The sequence below is a fragment of the Beta vulgaris genome, chromosome 9 (genome assembly GCF_026745355.1).
Source record: "Beta vulgaris subsp. vulgaris cultivar EL10 chromosome 9, EL10.2, whole genome shotgun sequence".
Classification (NCBI taxonomy): Eukaryota; Viridiplantae; Streptophyta; class Magnoliopsida; order Caryophyllales; family Amaranthaceae; genus Beta; species Beta vulgaris.
Genome location: NC_079210.1, coordinates 9,235,747 through 9,255,411, shown reverse-complemented (window position 1 = coordinate 9,255,411; position 19,665 = coordinate 9,235,747). Strand labels below are relative to the sequence as shown.

General features: G+C 36.5%; 1 protein-coding gene across 5 annotated transcripts; it reads right to left on the bottom strand.

The window, feature by feature from the left end:
• Positions 1-120: 120 nt before the first annotated feature.
• LOC104902890 (uncharacterized) lies at positions 121-17,937 on the bottom strand. Of its 5 annotated transcripts, none has more exons than XM_048636897.1 (11): positions 17,805-17,937; positions 17,254-17,434; positions 9,984-10,052; positions 8,404-8,470; positions 5,364-5,429; positions 2,627-2,720; positions 2,371-2,487; positions 2,083-2,183; positions 1,128-1,202; positions 944-1,036; positions 121-725 (listed from the first exon to the last, which is right to left on the bottom strand). In XM_048636897.1, the coding sequence occupies exons 3-11, from the start codon at positions 10,013-10,015 to the stop codon at positions 432-434; spliced, it is 939 nt and encodes a 312-aa protein (XP_048492854.1). In that variant the 5' UTR covers positions 10,016-10,052; positions 17,254-17,434; positions 17,805-17,937; the 3' UTR covers positions 121-431. The 5 variants fall into 5 exon arrangements, with proteins under 5 accessions (XP_048492854.1, XP_048492853.1, XP_010689122.2 ...); XM_048636896.1 differs by having other exon boundaries at positions 17,665-17,898; XM_010690820.3 differs by having other exon boundaries at positions 10,002-10,052; positions 17,665-17,898.
• Positions 17,938-19,665: the final 1,728 nt, after the last annotated feature.

Below are 19,665 nucleotides of genomic sequence, written 5' to 3'. Positions count from 1 at the left end.
TTTGGCTGTACGTGCACGAGTCCAGTATTTTACAGACTAGTAAACTCGTTAATCTGCTAACTGAATCTCGTTGTAACTCAAACTGTTTTAACAGAATCAATCTCCTAACATAAGGCGATCTGCAGAAATTTTATGAATCCACTCCAACACTAAACAGGTCAAACATAAACTTGACCAAATAACTCTGGACTACTGTAGTCAATACACCCAAGATTACAAACTCAATCAATCTGTGTCTCGACATTGATAATGGTTAATCTTATCAATGACATGAGATTGATTTTCATAGCAGAGACAACATATGAGTTCCATTTGTGTGCTCAACAGATGACACTAAATAATTATATTCTGTTCTTTGGTTCATGGAGTTAAAGAAACACAGAAGCTCCATCTACAATAGTAACGACTGAAGTGTACAAGGCATGGAACTTCTAGTTAATTTTGACATCACGAAGAAGCCGAGCAGCCATGGCCCCACATCTTCGGACTTCCCAGTCAGTAAGCTCTTGATTTGTCAGTCCTGTAGCGCTCGAGCAACCTCTGTTATCTTTCTCACTCTCAACTTCATCTACCCTACTGGTTGTTCCATCCCTGGTCTGGCTACATCCTCTCTCCACAGATTCGGAAGCCTGGTTTTTTATATGGTCTGCTGCCAAACCATTTCCGGAACATTTTGGTTCCATTAGGTAAAGCTGAATGCTTGGATGCTGGTACTTTATGTCCATCTGCAACCATTAGAACAACTCACTCTAAGCATCTTAAACTGTGAGGACACTGTGTTCCCAATTGGAGGAAGTAAAGAAACGGCTACAAAAGCCTCTATCCAATTCTGATGTAAGGCTATTTACTTTTGATCCCACCCCTGACCTTGATTTAGGCAAGATCCTCATAGAACAGGGTATTTGGGTAGCTATCAATTTTCCTGGAAAATAGAGTTACATACCTTGGTTCTTGGAACAGTTTTGACATCAAAGTTGCTTTTCCACATTTGAAGCATCTGTTCGTGGACACTCGTTGAACGTATCTCATAGCCCAACTGTTCAGAGAAAACCAAAACAACTATTGGTTAACCGAGTCGAATGATTCTTATAGTATACTAAATATGAAACTCTGAAGAGCCTCTTTACCACAGTGGTGGTGCGTGGTCCGGACAAAGCACATATAGTTTGTAGCAGTGGATCAAGGAGATGTTCTGCATAAACCTAGAATCCACACATATTAGAGCTTTTGTGTGTAAAGATCTACTAAGCAGATTAATCTTTAACACATTGGTGCTAGCACTTCGGCTCCATTTGGTTGGGTGTAAAACATTTTCAATGTAAAAATGATTTTCATGGAAAACACAGTTGCAAAATTAGTTTTCCATTGTTTGGTTCCATGTAAAGTAAATGACGGAAAAAAGGAAAATGGAAGGGAAAGAAACGAGGTAGCGAGAGAAGTGTACAAGGGAAGTAAGGAAAAGGAAGGAATATAGTTTTCCCTTCATCTTGAAGGAAAAATGGTTTTCCATCATTGGGAGAGATATTCTACTCCCAGGAAAAATGGTTTACACTCCTTTGCAAACCAAACAATGTAAATTTGAAAATAGAGGAAAACCGTTTTCCAAGAAAATGTTTTACACCTTACCAAACGGAGCCTACATCAACTGATCAAAGTGCCTCTGGAATATATTTCTATGCAGTTATGGAAACAGAAACATTCGAAATTTAGAACCAAGGAGGCCATATATATGTAAACTACAAGAATAAGAAGTTAACTGGAATGATATCATGTTAAGAAGCATGTAATTAGCATTGCCTATGCCTTGTTTCAATAATCATGAATTAATGTAGCGAAATCCCATGCTCTAGTAGTATGAAGGACTTTACCCTATCAATGTTCCACATAAATTCACCAATTTATTCTCCGAGACTAAGAACTTGAATTTAAATTTACACCACCAAAAACATTTTCCGTGTTTTTGACACTCCCAAAACTAAAAGGTTTCACAGCTCCAATATGTTTCCACCAGTTACTATCAGTCATAAGCTTAATTACTTCGATATCATCTTCAAACAAGATATATATGAAAAAAATACCTACCACATCAGTGCCAATCACGAAATCATATGGAGGATCAACAGCTTGTATATGATCCTTATTTCCCCAATCCAGTTCCACAACCTTGATAGAGCCAAATGAATCTACAGTAAAAACTCCAGTAAGTTTAGCAATAACAATAAAGTAGCTAAGAATAAAAGTGATAACTCCATGAAGAATCCAGTGTCACAGAACATTAATACAAATGAAGAGGGAGCAAATAGATCAGAAAGCGAAATTCTAAACCACAAAGAAGAAAGCAGATTGAGTATATTCTATATTGTTAGTTACCTGAATTAGCATTTGCCTGCATGATCCTTGAAATATTACGTTCAACATTTCGTTGTAGCAGCGGTAGAACTTCTTTTTGGTCAGTCGTGACCACTTCACATCCTAACATTGCCATCCCTGGTCAGAAAAAGGACCAGGAATGGGGAAAAAATAAGACATTGTAAATTTCAAAGCAATGACACTTGAAATTTGGTGAGAGGGCACAGGCAAGCAACAAATATTGAGGATAGACATACTTGAAGCAGGTTTAACATACCAAAGCTAGCTACTCCACAACCTGCCCCAAGTTCAATGACTCGCTTCCCTTTGAGTTTAGAAAGGCAAAATCTCCCTTTCCTGCTATTCCTTTCCTGAAAATTTACCAGAAATTTAAGAGGGAAAATATCTTAAAATCATTGCCAGATGACTCAGTGTACATGAAATTATAAGCCATATGCTAATTCTTTTCCCTTAAGAGCGAAGAGCATAGATCATATTAGGTCTGGGACCCAAACATATAGAAGGCAAAAGCCGTGCAAAATCTTCCTCATCTGCTGTATTATCCTTCAAAAATGCCGAGCATATGCATAGATGGAATGCATCTCACAATCCGTCATTAGATGCAGAAGCCTAGCATACATTTAGGTCACATGCTGCCATACCATGCTAATTACTAGACAAATTCAGGAACAAACAAAATCCAGTAAACTCAAAGTAAAGTTGAACATTTGTGGTCCATGGTAACAGTAGACGGAGAAAAGAACTCCCCACTCTCTTAAGCAACAACAAATTAAGAATCTAATGTTACAATTATGGAAGAATGCAAGCATACATTTCATGCTCGCATATTCGTCTATAGGTCAAATCGTATATACTAAAATGCAGCTATTCACCTCTTCTCTTAAAAATAAAGATCACTTCACCTATTAGCTCATCAAACAAAGCTGATAAAAAAAGTTCCGAACTCCTATGCTAAGCAATCTAACGTATCCAATTGTCACTTCTACAAACCCAAAAATGCATAAGAGGACTTCAAACCGAAAACTAACAAGGATGTCTTGTACCTTTAAATGATTGTTCAGCTGCACGAAATACACTCTCACTCTTCAAATCTCATTGTAAAAGCTCAAAATTACCTAATTGTGAACTATATACTTGCGTTACTCATTTTTTGATGACTCAGGCTTGCTGGCTTGGATCCCATTCAATGAGGACTCACATATATCCTAGTAAGAGAAATGATGCTGACAAAAGGCAAGATTCTTAATTATTATTGGCTACGATGATGACTGATCATTTTCAGAGAGCTCAATGCAGCTCGTTACAGTTCCTAATAGAAAAGCTTAAGCAAAAGTAACAATCTAGAGCCCCTGATATGTTCTTCCTTTCATAACAATTGTTCTTTATGGTCTCCCAGAATATCTTATCATCATATCGGCTATGAAGTACAAACAAAGGGAGGGTAAGTGGTTTTAACTCTCCCTTGGATCTGTTCACTCGTGTCCTTTACCATCTTGGGACACTTCGTTCATTTGTCGTCACCAATGTCCGAGGTGATGAACAGTAAGCAAAGCAATTGTCCTCTTCGGCTTTCTTGCGGATGGGTACTACTACACTGTAATGTCGACAACAAATCGGAGATCTTATTTTCTAAGTCATACGTCTCTTGTTCAGCCAACAATGTTCCATTCTAGTATGTCGACTATTTTTGACTTTCGAGTCTCTTTACTGGCCCAGGATAAGTCTGTCTTAAAATTTGAAATATAGAACCCTTCCTACTAGTCTCAGGACCATATAATGATGACTTCATACAAAGTGCTTAATTGATGTCTATTGGTCTCGGTCTCCAAATATTCCGCGGTAATGTGCTCTGGCCACCTAGGGCTATGACTAAAGGTAAACATGAAGTTCTCAAGGCTTACTTATAGACTTGCAAACATCTCCAGATGAGGGGTTCGCTAGGCACAAAGATCGAGTTAGCTATTCTCAAGCTATTTTGGATGTTCAATTACCAAGTTATAGATCTGAATGATTTCATTGCATGTCTAATTCTTAAAGAAACTTTCCAGGCAGCATAGTATTTTCTTAGTGATCATTGGTTAGTCAGCTCTGAAGTTTGGCTCTTTTAATAGTTATGACTAAAATCATCTTTTAGCTGTATTAAGCGAGCTGCATAGTGGATAAAGATGGATACCAAGCTACACTTCATGAGGTTATGCAATCATAGCTTGTCAAGTAGAAGTTTTAAACACGGAGAACCTACAATTATAATGCTATAACAAAAGCCAACTTCTTTCCTAAGATAATGCAAGATAATCGGATCCATGAGATGACACTGCTGGATTATATACTTCCTCTCTGAAATAAATGTAACACTTCTCCATTTTATGTGAGCGCTTTTGAGAGAAGTGTTACATTTGTTTCATAATGGAGGAAGTATATTTTTATGTTCTGCTAGAGATATACATATTGGTCTACCAAATTAAAATATATATACAAATAAAATTATGAACGGAGATAGGTACATAAAAGACCAAGGTGTCTGGAAGAAGCATTATTGATGGTTCATTTCTCATGTATCAAGCAGCATGCATGTGAGCAGGAATCAAAGAACAATACTTGCAGTCTCCATGAACTTGGAGCAGCCAAAGAACCATACTTGCAGTCTCCAGGACATCCCCTAGAATTTGAAAGAGATTCCAGCAATATTTCCAATGAAAGTACATGGAGCATGTAAATTAGAAATCAAACGATTTTTCAGGATATAGACATGTAGGCAGTTGTAGCTTCTTCCCAAAGTGAAGTCCAAGAGCATCAGAAGGGTGGTTTATTCGAGTTATATGTACATGTTCTGAATTGTCAAGGTGGAACAATCGAAATAATACAACGATACGATTTAAATCCAGGAAGCAATGAAACAACCTTATGTCCCAAATAATGATGCAAACAAGCACAAGCATCACAAATACGTCATTGAACTTCTATAGAAATAAGCAGAAGAGTGAGAATTATACCAGATACTTGGCAAAGACCATTGATGCATCCCATACAGTAGTTCCTAAATGATTGGAATTTGGATCCTGTCACAGTAAAGAAGAAAATAAACAATGGGTCATCAAAGACGGGGAGCACAGAAAAGTAAATATGAAGGCTGGATACTGGAGAAGGTTAAATACTCTAATGGATCAGCATGTCCAGTAAGTCCAGCCCAAACCTCCAATCCAGTAACTTAAGCAAGGTGTAATAAAGGGCAAGGTGGGAAATGCCACTCTTGTAGGGTGTTATTTAATGCCTTCAAAATCAAGTAGTGGGTAGTGAGGAGTATTCAGTTAACAAGTTAGTTATATTGAGAGAAAGTGCAACGACAGAGAAATAGCTGAGCCACTCAACTTAGAGTTTTGTAAGCTACAATTGCTATTACAATATATTACAATCTATCTTCTACTACCTCTTTTGATCTTCTCTCTCTTTCTTCCTCCTTGACCTGCTTCTTGATCAGGATAGCTAAATCTATTTCATAAACTAAAGTGCAGAAACCAATTTACGTCTCAAACATATTTCAATTACTCATTAAGTCGTCAACTAATGCTGGCAACATTAAATGTGTTCCCTTAAGCTCTAAATAGATTAGATCTGTATCAATCTCTCAATAGTGAAAATGCAATTTAGAAAGAGCTCATGGGACGGCTACACTCGAAATTCACCCTTATATGTGCACCAGGGAAAAAAAATGCGCTCGCGGTCGCGTTCGCGGGAACGGTCGCGTTGTCGCGAGAACGGCTTGTAACGGCGAAATAGAACGTTTCGCGGCCGACACGGCGTGAATTTTTAAAAAAAACTCACATTAATATGTTTTAACCTTATTTGCATTTTTATAGCTTAAGAAGCATTATTACAACACAATATAATCAAATCTAATAGAATATCATATATCCTCAACTATATAATTAAATCATAAAAAAAATTTGGCCAATGTTTGAAAAGAACGGATGTAACGGGGATAAAATCGTTCTAACGCGGCGAGTTCGCGTTATGGAACGGACAACGCGGCGAGAAGTACGTGAATTTTATTATGGCGTTCCGTAACGGGATTTCGCGGAACGGCAAATCCAAAATCCGTTACAGAACGGCCGTTCTGTAACGGAACGGGAGAGTTTTAATTCCATGATGTGCACGTAAGTTGACAAAGCCATTATTGGTTTTCACACTGAATGCTTATGATGTATTCATTAGGTGAACCAACGCAATATTTCTTATATAAGCATTGGCCAGAGAGATATATTAAGATAAGTTTTGGGGGACGCATTCATTAGTAACACTGTAGCAACTGATGTGTGAACTACAATTGTAACCCCAATTTTGTTCTACACGGTTTGAATTAGTGTCTTCTACTCTTTCCATTTCATAGAAATTGCAGTACTTTAGCTTCACTATTTATTATATTTGCGCGCTTAATCCACTGCACCACTAAACCATGAAAAGTTAGTCCTTTTCCACATTTATGATCGTTTTTAAGTCAACCAAAAAGCACTCTAGTTTTCAGGGAATAATGTATTTCTAAGTATTAAAGAGTGATTTCCACATCAAAAAGACCATTGCTTTCTGAGTATAAGTGTATCCATATCAACAAAAATTACTCCTTATTGGGCGATGGCAAGACCATAGGTCCCCGTCAAGCAAGGCTTGGCCTATTAGTAATGGTTTGGCCTCATGACTCAAAGGTCATGGGATCAAAACCTCACTAGGGGCTTCTTGAGTGCGAGGAATTTCCTTACCTTTTTCTCCCCTCACTCCCAATGAGTCTCACCTAATTGAATATACTCGCGAGAGGTTGCTAATACAGTATCGTCCTGCATCTTACCTACCGTAATAAAAGGACATAGGGACCCCAAAAGGCAGGTTTAGTATGTGGAAAGTTATTCCACTTAAGCATTATAGCATCAATCCTACCCAGGGATCAAAAACTCGCCCGTTCCGTTACAGAACGGCCGTTCTGTAACGGATTTCAGACCCACCGTTCCGAGAAATGCCGTTATAACGCCGGGAGTTGAAATTCACACCAAACTCGCCGCGATACCGTTCTGTAACGGTGGAACGGCGTTCTGTAACGGGTTTTATAAAAGAATGCCCGTTATTTCTGAAAAAAGTTAAAGGAAGAAGAAGAAGCGAAAGAGGGAGAAGGAGAAACCCTAGATCTAGAAATTGACGACAAGATCCATCACAAAAAGAAATTAATTGATGGGGCTTTTACTTGTGGGACGGAGGCGAGCCAAATGGTGTTGAATCTCCCGCCGGTTGTCTTCTCCGGCGACGGCAATCGGAGATGTAACGTGGGGCTTTTCTCTCATCTAAGAGTTGCTACTTTTTACATGGTACCACGTGAACCAAAAACTGAAGCAATGTTTTATTTAAAAAGTGGAAGTACAGCTGTACTTTTTTTATATTTAAAAAGTAGCAGTGCAGCTGTACCACATCACAATTAAGAGTAGTACACCTCTTCTCTTCTCCTATCTCTCTCAAACAGTGAACAACTATATACAATAAAGTATAAACCATTGGGTTTTTTTTTTCTTTTTACTTTTTGTTAGTACTAAACCTTTGAACTTCAAACTATATAAATGAATAAATTTAAAATATATTTGTAAATATCCCAAAGAGTGCATTTATAATACTATTAGACACAATTTAAAGAAAAAAACATAAAACAAAATTAAATTGCCACTTATGTGAATTTTTCCAAAAAAGTCACACCGCGACGGCCGCGAAACGTTCTATTTGGCCGTTACGGGGCGTTCCCGCGAAAACGCGACCGTTACCGCGAACGCGACCGCGACCGCGTTTTTTTTCTATGATCCTACCTACCGTAAAAAAAAGGCATAGGGCCCCAAAGGCAGGGTTAGTTTGTGAAAAGTTATTCCGCTTAAGCATTATAGCATCAATCTAGTGATCAAAGAAAATTTGATCTACAAACAAGTGCAAACATGGGTGATAGTTCCTGGGTACCAGGGGTGGAGAAAGAGTGTTTGCAAAACTAGACAGAAAACAGCAGTGTACCTGAGAAAATTGCAATTGATGCCCCAATAAGTCTATGGTAACAAGTGATGTGTCTGGCAGATTTAACCTGTAATAGAACATTAAGATGATGTAAGAAGCAAACCTCTATGTTAAAAACCGCTCTCAGTCTAAGCAACTAGTTAATTACAATTTTTAATAATTCAAGCTATTTGCTTGTAGCAATGACAATGAATTGGATAAGCATAGAGTAAAGCCACATCTATATTTATTTAGTTTATCTATCCATATTCATTTCACATATATTTTCATCAATCCAAAAATGTATCCAAGATGAGAGCTGAGTGGAGTACCATAAATCTTCAAATGTTTCTTTTCAATAGTTTATGTAATGGTTATGATTTTATTTGAATTATAAGACAATAAATTCAAATAGAGAATACCATCAAAAACTCAATAAAATCACTGTTCACTATCATTACACTGATGAGCTCCAAAATTCACATTGATGCCAAAAAAAAAAGCTTAACAGAAGAAACATAATTGTTTCTGATACGAAAAAAAGTCTTTGATACTCCCTCTGCCCCATTATCTTCTTTAATTTAGGTATCGACACACATTAAAAGAACTAGTAGGGGGTGGGTCGTTTGCATGAATAAACAATTGCAAAGGAGAGCTAGTAAGAAGTGTCAGAATTGTAAAAGGAAAAAGAATCAATGCAATGAGAGAAATTGTAGTAGAATAAAGTTGAGTCTAACGTCACATGGGGGGTGGAAGTGGGGATTTCCGAGTTAAGGTACATGGGAAACTGATTGGGATTGGGACAGACAAATATAGTAAAAAATAAAATAGGGATAGAAGGAATGTATTATAAATTTTGCAGCAGTGGCTCAGATTTTCATCAATTACAAACTTTTGACATTGAGGTACAAATAATTACAGTATACATATATACATATATTCAATGAGTGAACAAATGAGCGACACAAAGTCATCTATATCCAACCGGAAAGTTTTCCATAACCGAGAATTCCAGTAATAACCAGAGCATACTTAAACATATTAATCAGTAATAACTAGTTATCTACAATCAGAACACTAAGATTACTGCAGTAAGTTGCTTACAGCTTAAAAAGTAGAACAATTCCAAAACTCATGTTTCAGAAGTAAGATAGTGGAACAAGAGTGATGATATAAGACCAAAATACACAGAGAGTTAAGAAATCTAACGTGCCAGGAACATAAAGTAAACATATGAATGATATGATACATATCAACATCTCCATATATTCTGGATATTTAACTCTCAAACGAAAAGAAAGCATTGGCCCTTAATAGAACCAATTTATCTGTTTTCGATACAAGAAACAGCTTCAGAAATCTAATTTCCTTTTGCAAGGTATAGGAGTAGCACAATCAGCCCACAAATGACCTAAAAGATATTTCTAGGTCCAACAGAACTTACAGTATATACAATTATGTACATGGCATTATTGAAGGCACCTCTCCATATATATGCCTATATATGGAAAGCATGAGACGTATCTAAAATTCATTTACATAGGTAGCTAAATACCTCCTTCACGTGGACTGAAGAGTACATAGTCACTTTAGATACACACGTATTAAAATAGAGGTACCTGTCAGCCTCCATGCTTACATCAATACTGAAATCCCTGCGCTTAATTTTGCTGTCATATTAAAAGGCCAAAATTGGTAAGTAAGTAGAAAAATAGAAGACCACAAAAGCTTGATAGGAAGCAAATTAAGAAAAGGTCGAGGGGGTTGCTAGTGTGGAAACATCCTGGTATGTGGAACAAGTTCGAGGATAAGGACTACTTGCATTCATGGAGAGAGCTAAGGTTCTATAAAAAATTACTTGGTATTAAATGGTCCACAAATCTGTGTTTTTATCAAATATATCCAAATCAATATAATGTATTAATGTATAGTTAAGGTTGATCATAAGTTATTTTTCTTTATTGCTACCTTTGTTTCACAATAAGCCATAACTTTTTTCAAAGTACCTTTTAGCAATATTTCTTTGGATTTCCAGTTGAAAAATCAAGTTCAAGATCCTCAATTTCAATGTGGATTTGAGTTGGGTGCTCAGTTCAATTCAGTATTTGGTAGGTCAGTGTGTGACCAGATATTTTGAAACAAAAAGAGCACTACACTTGTAGAACTTTCAATTGATAACATCGAAGGCTGGAAATGATTAATATGTCTCTCGTATATAATGTATGTTTTATGGGTGAGTCATCCTCAACTATGAACATGGCCAACTTTTCTCAATCCATCTTAGAAGACTGGAACGATTACTGATCTACAAACCAATAGATAGTAATTCATAAGTCCCTTTTTGGCAGCTATAGGAGGTCATGTTACATGAATTTTAAGAAGCATTGGACTAGTATAAGCCCCTAATCAAGATATGGCAAACTTTTACAGTGTTCTAATCATATTTCAAAGACCATATCAAGGCCGGTAAAAGTTGACCCAACCCAACAGCCCAACTTGAACCTCACACAAAAATTGCACAGTCATGGTTGGGATTTTGAAACCCATTCAAAAAGGATACAACAGGATCGACATTTCCAGCTTGAATATAACCTAGTTTCACTCAATTAACTCTTTTATATAGATAAATCCCAAAACAATAATGTGGAACTTGATAAAAATAAATAAGCACATAGAAAGTTCGAAAGATAGGTAATTGTCTCAAAACCTGCATACTTTTATTAGTGACTTTGTTCATCTAGGTTTTTAGAAGATAACTAATGAAGTTTAGATAATGATAATTATGAATTTATGATTAATTGGGTTATATGGGTAACACGTTCAATGGAAAGGCCAGGTTAGGGTTGAGCTTTCCAACTCGTTCCTTGGATGAGTTAGGTTTATATTATCAACCCGAACATGAAATCTCTGAACCAGTCCTAATCATATGCAACTATTTAAATCCATTGAGGTATGAAATTTGTGTTACAGCATAAATCTGAGAGTCGAAACAACAAAGCTAGGGAAAATAGCTAGTGTCAAGGTTGAGATCGGGTGGAGGGCATAAAGTATTAACTACATTGTAATCTGATAAGCTAACTGATATAACAGTATCTGGCTGTCACACTGCCACATCACCACCTACATTACCTACTGCACCTACAGAAGATTCCAGCTCTGCGTAGCATCTGATTACTTCCCAGCTAACTAATTCTGATTCAGTTAGTTACTGATTTCTGTAATAACAACTAGTATAAAAGTTGTATCTCTCTCTAGAAGAGTTTTGTAAGAAAATAACCTCTCATCATCTTATTGTAAGAATCTCTCTATTCTTTCTCTTACAATAAAAATAAAAGCAGTAGATCAATGGTGAAATAATTCTTCTGTGTTCATTGTGTTCATATTATTTTGTTCTGTAAAAATTACATGGTATCAGAGCTTCCAGGTCTTCTTCATCTCAGTTGAAATTTCGTTCTCTCTCAGAGTTGTTCAGAATTTTCCAGTTCGTTTATCTTGTTCTGATTAGTTCTGATTCAAGTTCATTTTTCTCAGAACTTGTTCAAATTTTGTGCGTTTTTTGCTTGAAATTTTGTGTTTGTTCTTCAATTGATCCAGAATCTTGATCTAAATTCTTGTTTCTTTAATCTCATTTTCTACATTTCAATCATCAAATGGCAGAAACTAGTGAGAATAGTTCACGAAATGAACAAACAATTGATCCTTCACAGGATCCTACTTCTCCATTTTACTTACATCCTTCTGATAACCCAGGAATTAAGCTAGTTTCTGAAAAATTCAATGGAGAAGCTTATACTGATTGGAAAAGGTCGATGATGATCAGTCTATCTGCTAAGAATAAGCTAGGCCTTGTTGATGGAACAATTCATAAACCCACACCTGGTACAAGAGAGTTTCGAGCATGGGAGAGATGTAATTCAATGATGATTTCATGGATTCTTGGAGTCTTGGATCAAAATTTGGCGCGAAGTGTGTTGTATTTCCACACAGCACGAGAAATATGGTTGAATCTTGAAGAGCGGTTTGGTGCAACATCTGGAGCTGTTTTATATGCTTTACAGCAATCTCTTGATGACATGAAGCAAGGTACTGATAGTATTTCTTTGTTCTTTACAAACATTAAAAGAGTCTGGGATAATATTGATGAAGTTGATCCTCTTCCTACCTGTGATTGTGGCAACTGTAGATGCACATTTACACAGAAATTGCTTAAGTCTCAACAAGATAGGCGTTTAATCCAGTTTCTTATGAAGTTAAATGATGGTTATGAGGTCATTAGAGGTAGTTTATTGTTGATGCAACCTCTACCAGCAGTCACACATGCTTATAGGTTACTAGTTCAGGAGGAAAAACATAAACAAATTTCCTCTAGTATTACTAGGCCTACTGAAGAATCTAATATGGCTTTTATGGTGAACAAAAGGAGGCCTTATGAGCACACTTATGATAGAACACCCAAACCAAACTTCTCTAATCCTGGTTCTCAATATCACAAATCTTTTTCTGGTAATGAAAGGAGGTTTGAAAAGAGAAATGTGAACTATTATTGTGATCATTGTAAAGTTCCTGGTCATAGTGTTCAGAGATGCTTTAAGCTTGGTTATGTGCCACCTAATGGTTATGATAAGGGTGGTTATCACAAGGATACTTATGACAAGGGCAAGCGTGTAGCTGCTGTTGTGCATACCGAAGAAGATTGTAATTCTGATCCTATGGATCAACCTGATGTTACTCTCTCTGCTGAAGAATATCACAAGCTCATGAACATGTTAGATCAACACACTGCAAGCAATTCCAATGAAGTCTCTTCTTCCAATCCAACCAAGAAGGCATGTGTGGCAGGTAAAATTTGCTTTTCTAGTTCTGCAATTCCACATGCTTGGATACTAGATAGTGGTGCAACAGATCATATCTGTTATGATCTATCTTGTTTTGCTGATTACAAATCCATTGATGCAAGTGAAAATACTATAACCATTCCTAATGGTTCTAAAGTAGCTGTGAATTACATGGGCACAGTTAAACTCACAGATACAATAACATTATATGATGTTCTGTATGTGCCAGGCTTCCAATTTAATTTGGTTTCCATCCCTAAGATCTGCAATGATATGAATTGTTCTGTACTTTTTAATGGTGATGATTGTGTGTTACAGAATTCTTCAATGAAAACTCAGCTTCTTGGTAGCCTGCACCAAGGTCTCTACTATGTTACTCCTTCACCTGGATGTTCAACTACAAAACCTATTGTTCTCTCTGCAACTGGTGATGATGTTCATTCTTCTTCAAGTACATCCAATTCTACTATACTTGAAGCTAAGCTTTGGCACCTTAGAATGGGTCATCTTCCTTTTTCTCAGTTACATCATGTCCATCCTAGTCTTTCTAATAAATTTTCTTTGTCTGAAATCTGTCAAATATGCCCATCTGCTAGACAAACTAGATTGTCTTTCCCACTTAGTTCTATTAAAACTACTTCTTCTTTTCATTTGCTTCATTTAGACATTTGGGGCCCTTACAAAGTTGCCACACATAATGGCTGTACATTTTTTCTCACAATAGTGGATGATTTTTCAAGAATGACATGGGTTCATATGTTAGTTCATAAATCTGATGTTGTCCCCATTTTTACTTCTTTTTATGCTTACATTCAAACACAATTCAATACTGTGGTGAAGTGTGTTAGAACTGACAATGCTAAAGAGTTGTGTGAAGGTCAGTTAAAGCTATTTTTTCAAGAAAAAGGCATTGAACATCATAGAAGTTGCACTGATACTCCACAACAAAATGGAGTTGTGGAGCGCAAACATAGACACTTGCTTGAAACAGCAAGAGCCCTTTTCTTTCAAGCTAAGTTACCTGTGTCCTTTTGGGGAGAGTGTGTTCTTTGTGCCACACATTTAATCAATCGAATGCCATTGTCTGTTCTTCACAATATCAGTCCTTATCAGAAACTCTTTGACACTCCTCCCTCTCTTTCTCATCTCAAAGTTTTTGGATGTCTTTGTTTTGTGTCTACACCTAAACAACATAGAACTAAGCTAGATCCCAGAGCTGTCCCTCATGTCTTCATTGGTTATTCACCTGGACAAAAAGGCTACAAAGTGTTACATCCACCTTCTCAGAAAATCATTGTTTCTAGGGATGTGGTGTTTCATGAGCAACATTTTCCTTATCACTTTCAAACTACAACTCCCACTTTTCAATTTTTCCTACCCACAACTACAGACTTCACACCATACATTGACCTTCCTGACATTTTTCAATCACCTTCTACCTCTGCTACTTTCCATACTACATCACCTTCTTCTTCCATCCCTGCTTCTTCTCCCTCTTCTTCTATCTCTCAATCTTCTTCCCCTTCTTCTCTTTCTTTTACCAACCCACCTACTGATGATTTAAGAAGAAGCACCAGACAGAGAACTTTACCTTCTCACTTACAGAACTATGTTTGTAACACTGTCATTTCTACATCTCATTGGTGTAATTTGGCTAGTTTTACTCCTTCTCTTGCTCTCACTGCTACTCTTGATTCTCTTCAAGAACCTATAAGTTATAAACAAGCTGCTAAGGACCCTAGATGGGTTGAGGCTATGAATAAGGAACTTGCTGCACTTGCTCACAATCACACTTGGGTTTTGGTTCCATTACCTGTTGATAAGAAGCCCATTGGCTGCAAATGGGTCTTCAAGATAAAGCTCAAGGCTGATGGCTCTGTGGAGAGGTTTAAAGCCAGGTTAGTTGCCAAGGGGTACAACCAGAAACATGGAATAGACTTTGAAGAAACTTTCAGTCCAGTTGTAAAGATGGCAACAGTAAGGTGCATCATTGCCCTGGCAGCAGCTAAGCATTGGAACATCTTCCAATTAGATGTAAACAATGCATTCCTACATGGGGATTTATGTGAAGAAGTCTACATGACAGTTCCTGAAGGTGTGCCTAATACTTCCAAACAAGTTTGCAGATTACTTAAGTCTTTATATGGACTTAAACAAGCTTCTAGACAATGGTTTCAAAAGCTTCTCAGTGAACTTCTTAAACAAGGTTTCCATCAATCAAAGAATGATTATTCTTTGTTCACAAGACATTCTAATGGCCTCATTCTCATTCTAGCTGTATATGTGGATGACATTTTACTCACTGGCAATGACATCATTGGTATCCAAGCTTTAAAGCAACATCTTGATTTGGTCTTCAGCATAAAAGACTTGGGGATTCTTGGTTTCTTTCTAGGTATTGAAGTCAGCTATTCTTCATTGCTCTAACTCAGACTAAATTTGTTAAAGAGTTGCTCTCAGAGTATGGTAACCCCAACTTCAAACCTGCTGTTACTCCACTCCCTCTTTCTCTCAGACTTCAGGCTACAGATTCAGCTCTTTTACCTGATCCTACCACTTACAGGTGTATTGTGGGGAAACTTAATTTTCTAACTCATACCAGACCTGACTTGGCTTTTACTGTTCAGCACCTAAGTCAATATATGCATTCCCCAAGAGAGGATCACCTTCAAGCTGTTAACCATGTTCTCAGATACCTTGCTTCTACTCCCACTCAAGGTATTCTTTTACAAGGTCATGATTCTCTTACTTTACAAGCCTTTACTGATTCAGATTGGGGAGCTTGCTTGGATACCAGAAGATCCATATCAGGTTATATCTTGTTGTTTGGGAATTCTCCTGTGAGTTGGAAGTCTAAGAAACAGCACATAGTTTCTAAAAGCTCTTCAGAGGCTGAATACAGAGCTATGTCTGCAGCAGCTTCTGAGGTCACTTGGTTGGTTAGGCTACTGGAGGAGTTAGGTGTTTCTAACCTCAAGCCTGTTACTTTGCACTGTGATAATCAAAGTGCAATCTACATAGCTAAAAACCCAGTTCATCATGAAAGAACAAAGAATATTGAAATTGATGTTCATTTCACCAGGGACAAGGTTTTGGAAGGTCTTTTACATCTTGCATATGTTCCTACATCAGATCAGCTGGCTGATGTTTTCACAAAGATATTACCTTCTGCTCAGATGAATAAGTTATTGTCCAAACTTGGCATGTTTTCTCCCATGCCCAGTTTGAGGGGGGGTGATAAGCTAACTGATATAACAGTATCTGGCTGTCACACTGCCACATCACCACCTACATTACCTACTGCACCTACAGAAGATTCCAGCTCTGCGTAGCATCTGATTACTTCCCAGCTAACTAATTCTGATTCAGTTAGTTACTGATTTCTGTAATAACAACTAGTATAAAAGTTGTATCTCTCTCTAGAAGAGTTTTGTAAGAAAATAACCTCTCATCATCTTATTGTAAGAATCTCTCTATTCTTTCTCTTACAATAAAAATAAAAGCAGTAGATCAATGGTGAAATAATTCTTCTGTGTTCATTGTGTTCATATTATTTTGTTCTGTAAAAATTACATAATCCCCATTACATAGAGTAGCCTCATTTATTGTTGAACCGCAGATTGAGACAAAAAGTATCATGTTGTAATCCCCAATTCATAATCAAACTTCACATGAGAACCATAACTGCAGTGATGAGTTGCGATACATAAGAAATATGACAAAATGGGAAGTTACTAAAAGGACTTTATCATGACGACAATGTGAACAAGAAAGAAAAATCGGCTTCTTTGCTAAAGGATTCACACTACATCATGCAATTCAGAAATATTACGCGTCCACTCCCCTAGACAAGATACAGTTCCTGTAGTTTATGGCACACAATGGCAAGTAGACTGCCTTTTATCGCAACCCTATTAAACACGAAACTATTATATCTATAAGGTGCATGCTCATAGAATTTAAATGATCCTTCTTAAGTTATTATTATCATCAGAGTGTAATCCTAACAAAAACAGCAAACTCAAATAGAACCCACCTTATATTGCAAGCATTACATCTTCAAAAGAGAATCCGAAATTGTAAATGTAATCACCACAACCAGCAACCGCGACTATTTACAGTTGATGAAGCTCAATGAACAGCTTTTAACAATTACCAAACCAGCTAACCACTCAGCAAACATAAGAAGTGCAGCTAAAATTGAATTAGTATGGCTCCTACAACCACAACAATCAAATGGTGACAAAATCAGAGATGCCCAAAAAATGAAATGAAAAGGAAAATGCAAACAGATTCAACAAAAACTAACTCCATGAAAAGGGTAAAATCTCAATCAAAATAGAAATGCACTTTCAACCAGGATAAAAAGAGGAAACAACTATATATATACGAAGCAATTATTGTTGAAGAATTTCAAGCATATGAACAGTTAAGAGAGCCAACTCACAGAAATTGGAGCATAAATTGAACTGCAATTGTTGGGTGTTGCAGATTAAGGGTGATAGATTCATAGTATGGTTGGGTATTTAAAGGGTGATTGATTGATAGTAAAGTTCGGTGTTGCAGTAAGAGAATGAATCAACTCACCTGAGAATTTTGAAGGTTTGCGCCGAAACTAGAAAGAGAAACTAGGATAGCGACTTTGGAGGGACCGAGGGAGGATGAAAATTGAAACTCTATACGGAGAAAGGATAACTAAAAGTAAGGATATGCACTATTTACATATCACTACATTTTTGAATAAATGATAGGAAAAATTCACATGAATAATCTCAATTATAGTCGTTCTATCAATTATAATTCCAACAATCTATTATTCTGATATAATTATAATTATTATGTCTAATTCATAATATTGGTCCTTAAACTATACAACTAACTCAATTGAATCAGAATTAGAATTTATTGGGTCAATACATACTAATACTTTGTCTTCCTAACAGAAAGTACATCTTAAACTAACAAATTACACTTTCTTAATCATCATTATAACAAGTTAACCAAGTTTAAGGACTAATATTGTGAATTAGACGTAATAGTTAGGATTATACCAAGATAATAAGTTGTTGAGATTAATATTGGCAGAACGGACATAGTTGGGATTATTCATAAGAAAATTTCCTAACTATATTTTACGACTCCGCTAGAATTTCACCTAAATATAAATGAATCTGTTGAACCCTAGTTTTGATGATGACAAAGAAACAAAGATGCAAACTAAGTAGTGAACTAATGAGTTATTTAAGTGTATGATTTTTAAGGTATCAATGAAAGGAACTAGGAGAATACGAAGTCAAGGAAGAAGTCAAGAGAGGATTTCAAAGGCTAAGTAAAGAAGTTTCTATAAGTTGATACTGGAGCAAGCATTGGATCAAGAAGAATAAAAGCAAGGCGTTTTATTTTCTAGTTCCATTGTAAAGGAACAAAGTAAGGATGGTAAGGAACATTGGCAGTTTTATTTGAGAATGAGAGTTTGTTCCTTTCTAAGGAACAAACTAAGTGGCACTAAACGAATCTGTTAAAGGTAAAGGAACTAGACTTAGGCGTGCAGTAATATAACGGTACAATTATGTAATTGAGTAAGTCATGCCTAAATAATTGGAACCAGTTTTTCCTAAGTGAAAATCAGTTTTAATAGAAAATCTTTTTAAAGAAAAGATTTTGTTTTTCGACAAAGATAAGAAAATATTTATCCGGTTTTATAAAGAGTTTGTTTAAAAGATAATATTTTCTTAAAGATTAAAAATTCAGTTTTAATAATAAATCTGTTTTTATGTTTAACTGATTTTCGGATAAAACAAGAATCCTAATCTTTAGGAGTTGTGGCTAAAATTATCCACGTTCAATAGATCATGGGATCATGGGACATGATGAAACGTGTTCCTTAGGGGAAGGAACATCATGGGTTAATGGACTTAACATGAACTCGATTTTAACTCCCACGTTCTTGTTATGTCACTATAAATATGAAGTCTAGATAAGTTCCAAAGTGTGTCTGACTAAGTAATTAAGTGAGTTTAACTTAATTAAGTGTCAGTGCCTTCATTCTCTCATAATAGCCATTTGTTCTTTGCTTTCTTACTCTAATTCCACTAAGCTTATTTCGATCAATTGTATTTTGGTTTTTGGGGTAAGGGAACTTTGAGTGAAGTTCTGTAAGAGAGAAGGCTTTGAGTAAGCTTGTATGTGTGAGAAAACTTCGAGTGAAGTTGAGAGGAACTCTGTTAAGGGAACAGTGGCTCAGGAACTTGAGTTTAGGAACTCAAGGTGTGGCTCGAGTTAGAATTAGGTTGTAACAAAGTTGTTTGGCCTAATTAGTGAAAGTTGAGTTTAAAATCCCTAGTGGTCGAGGTTGTTTCTTCTTGTTGGGCCCAAGAAGTTTTTCCTCGTAAAAATCCCTTGTGTTCCTTAGCTTGTTTATTCGTTTAAGTTTTAATTTCCGCAAAAA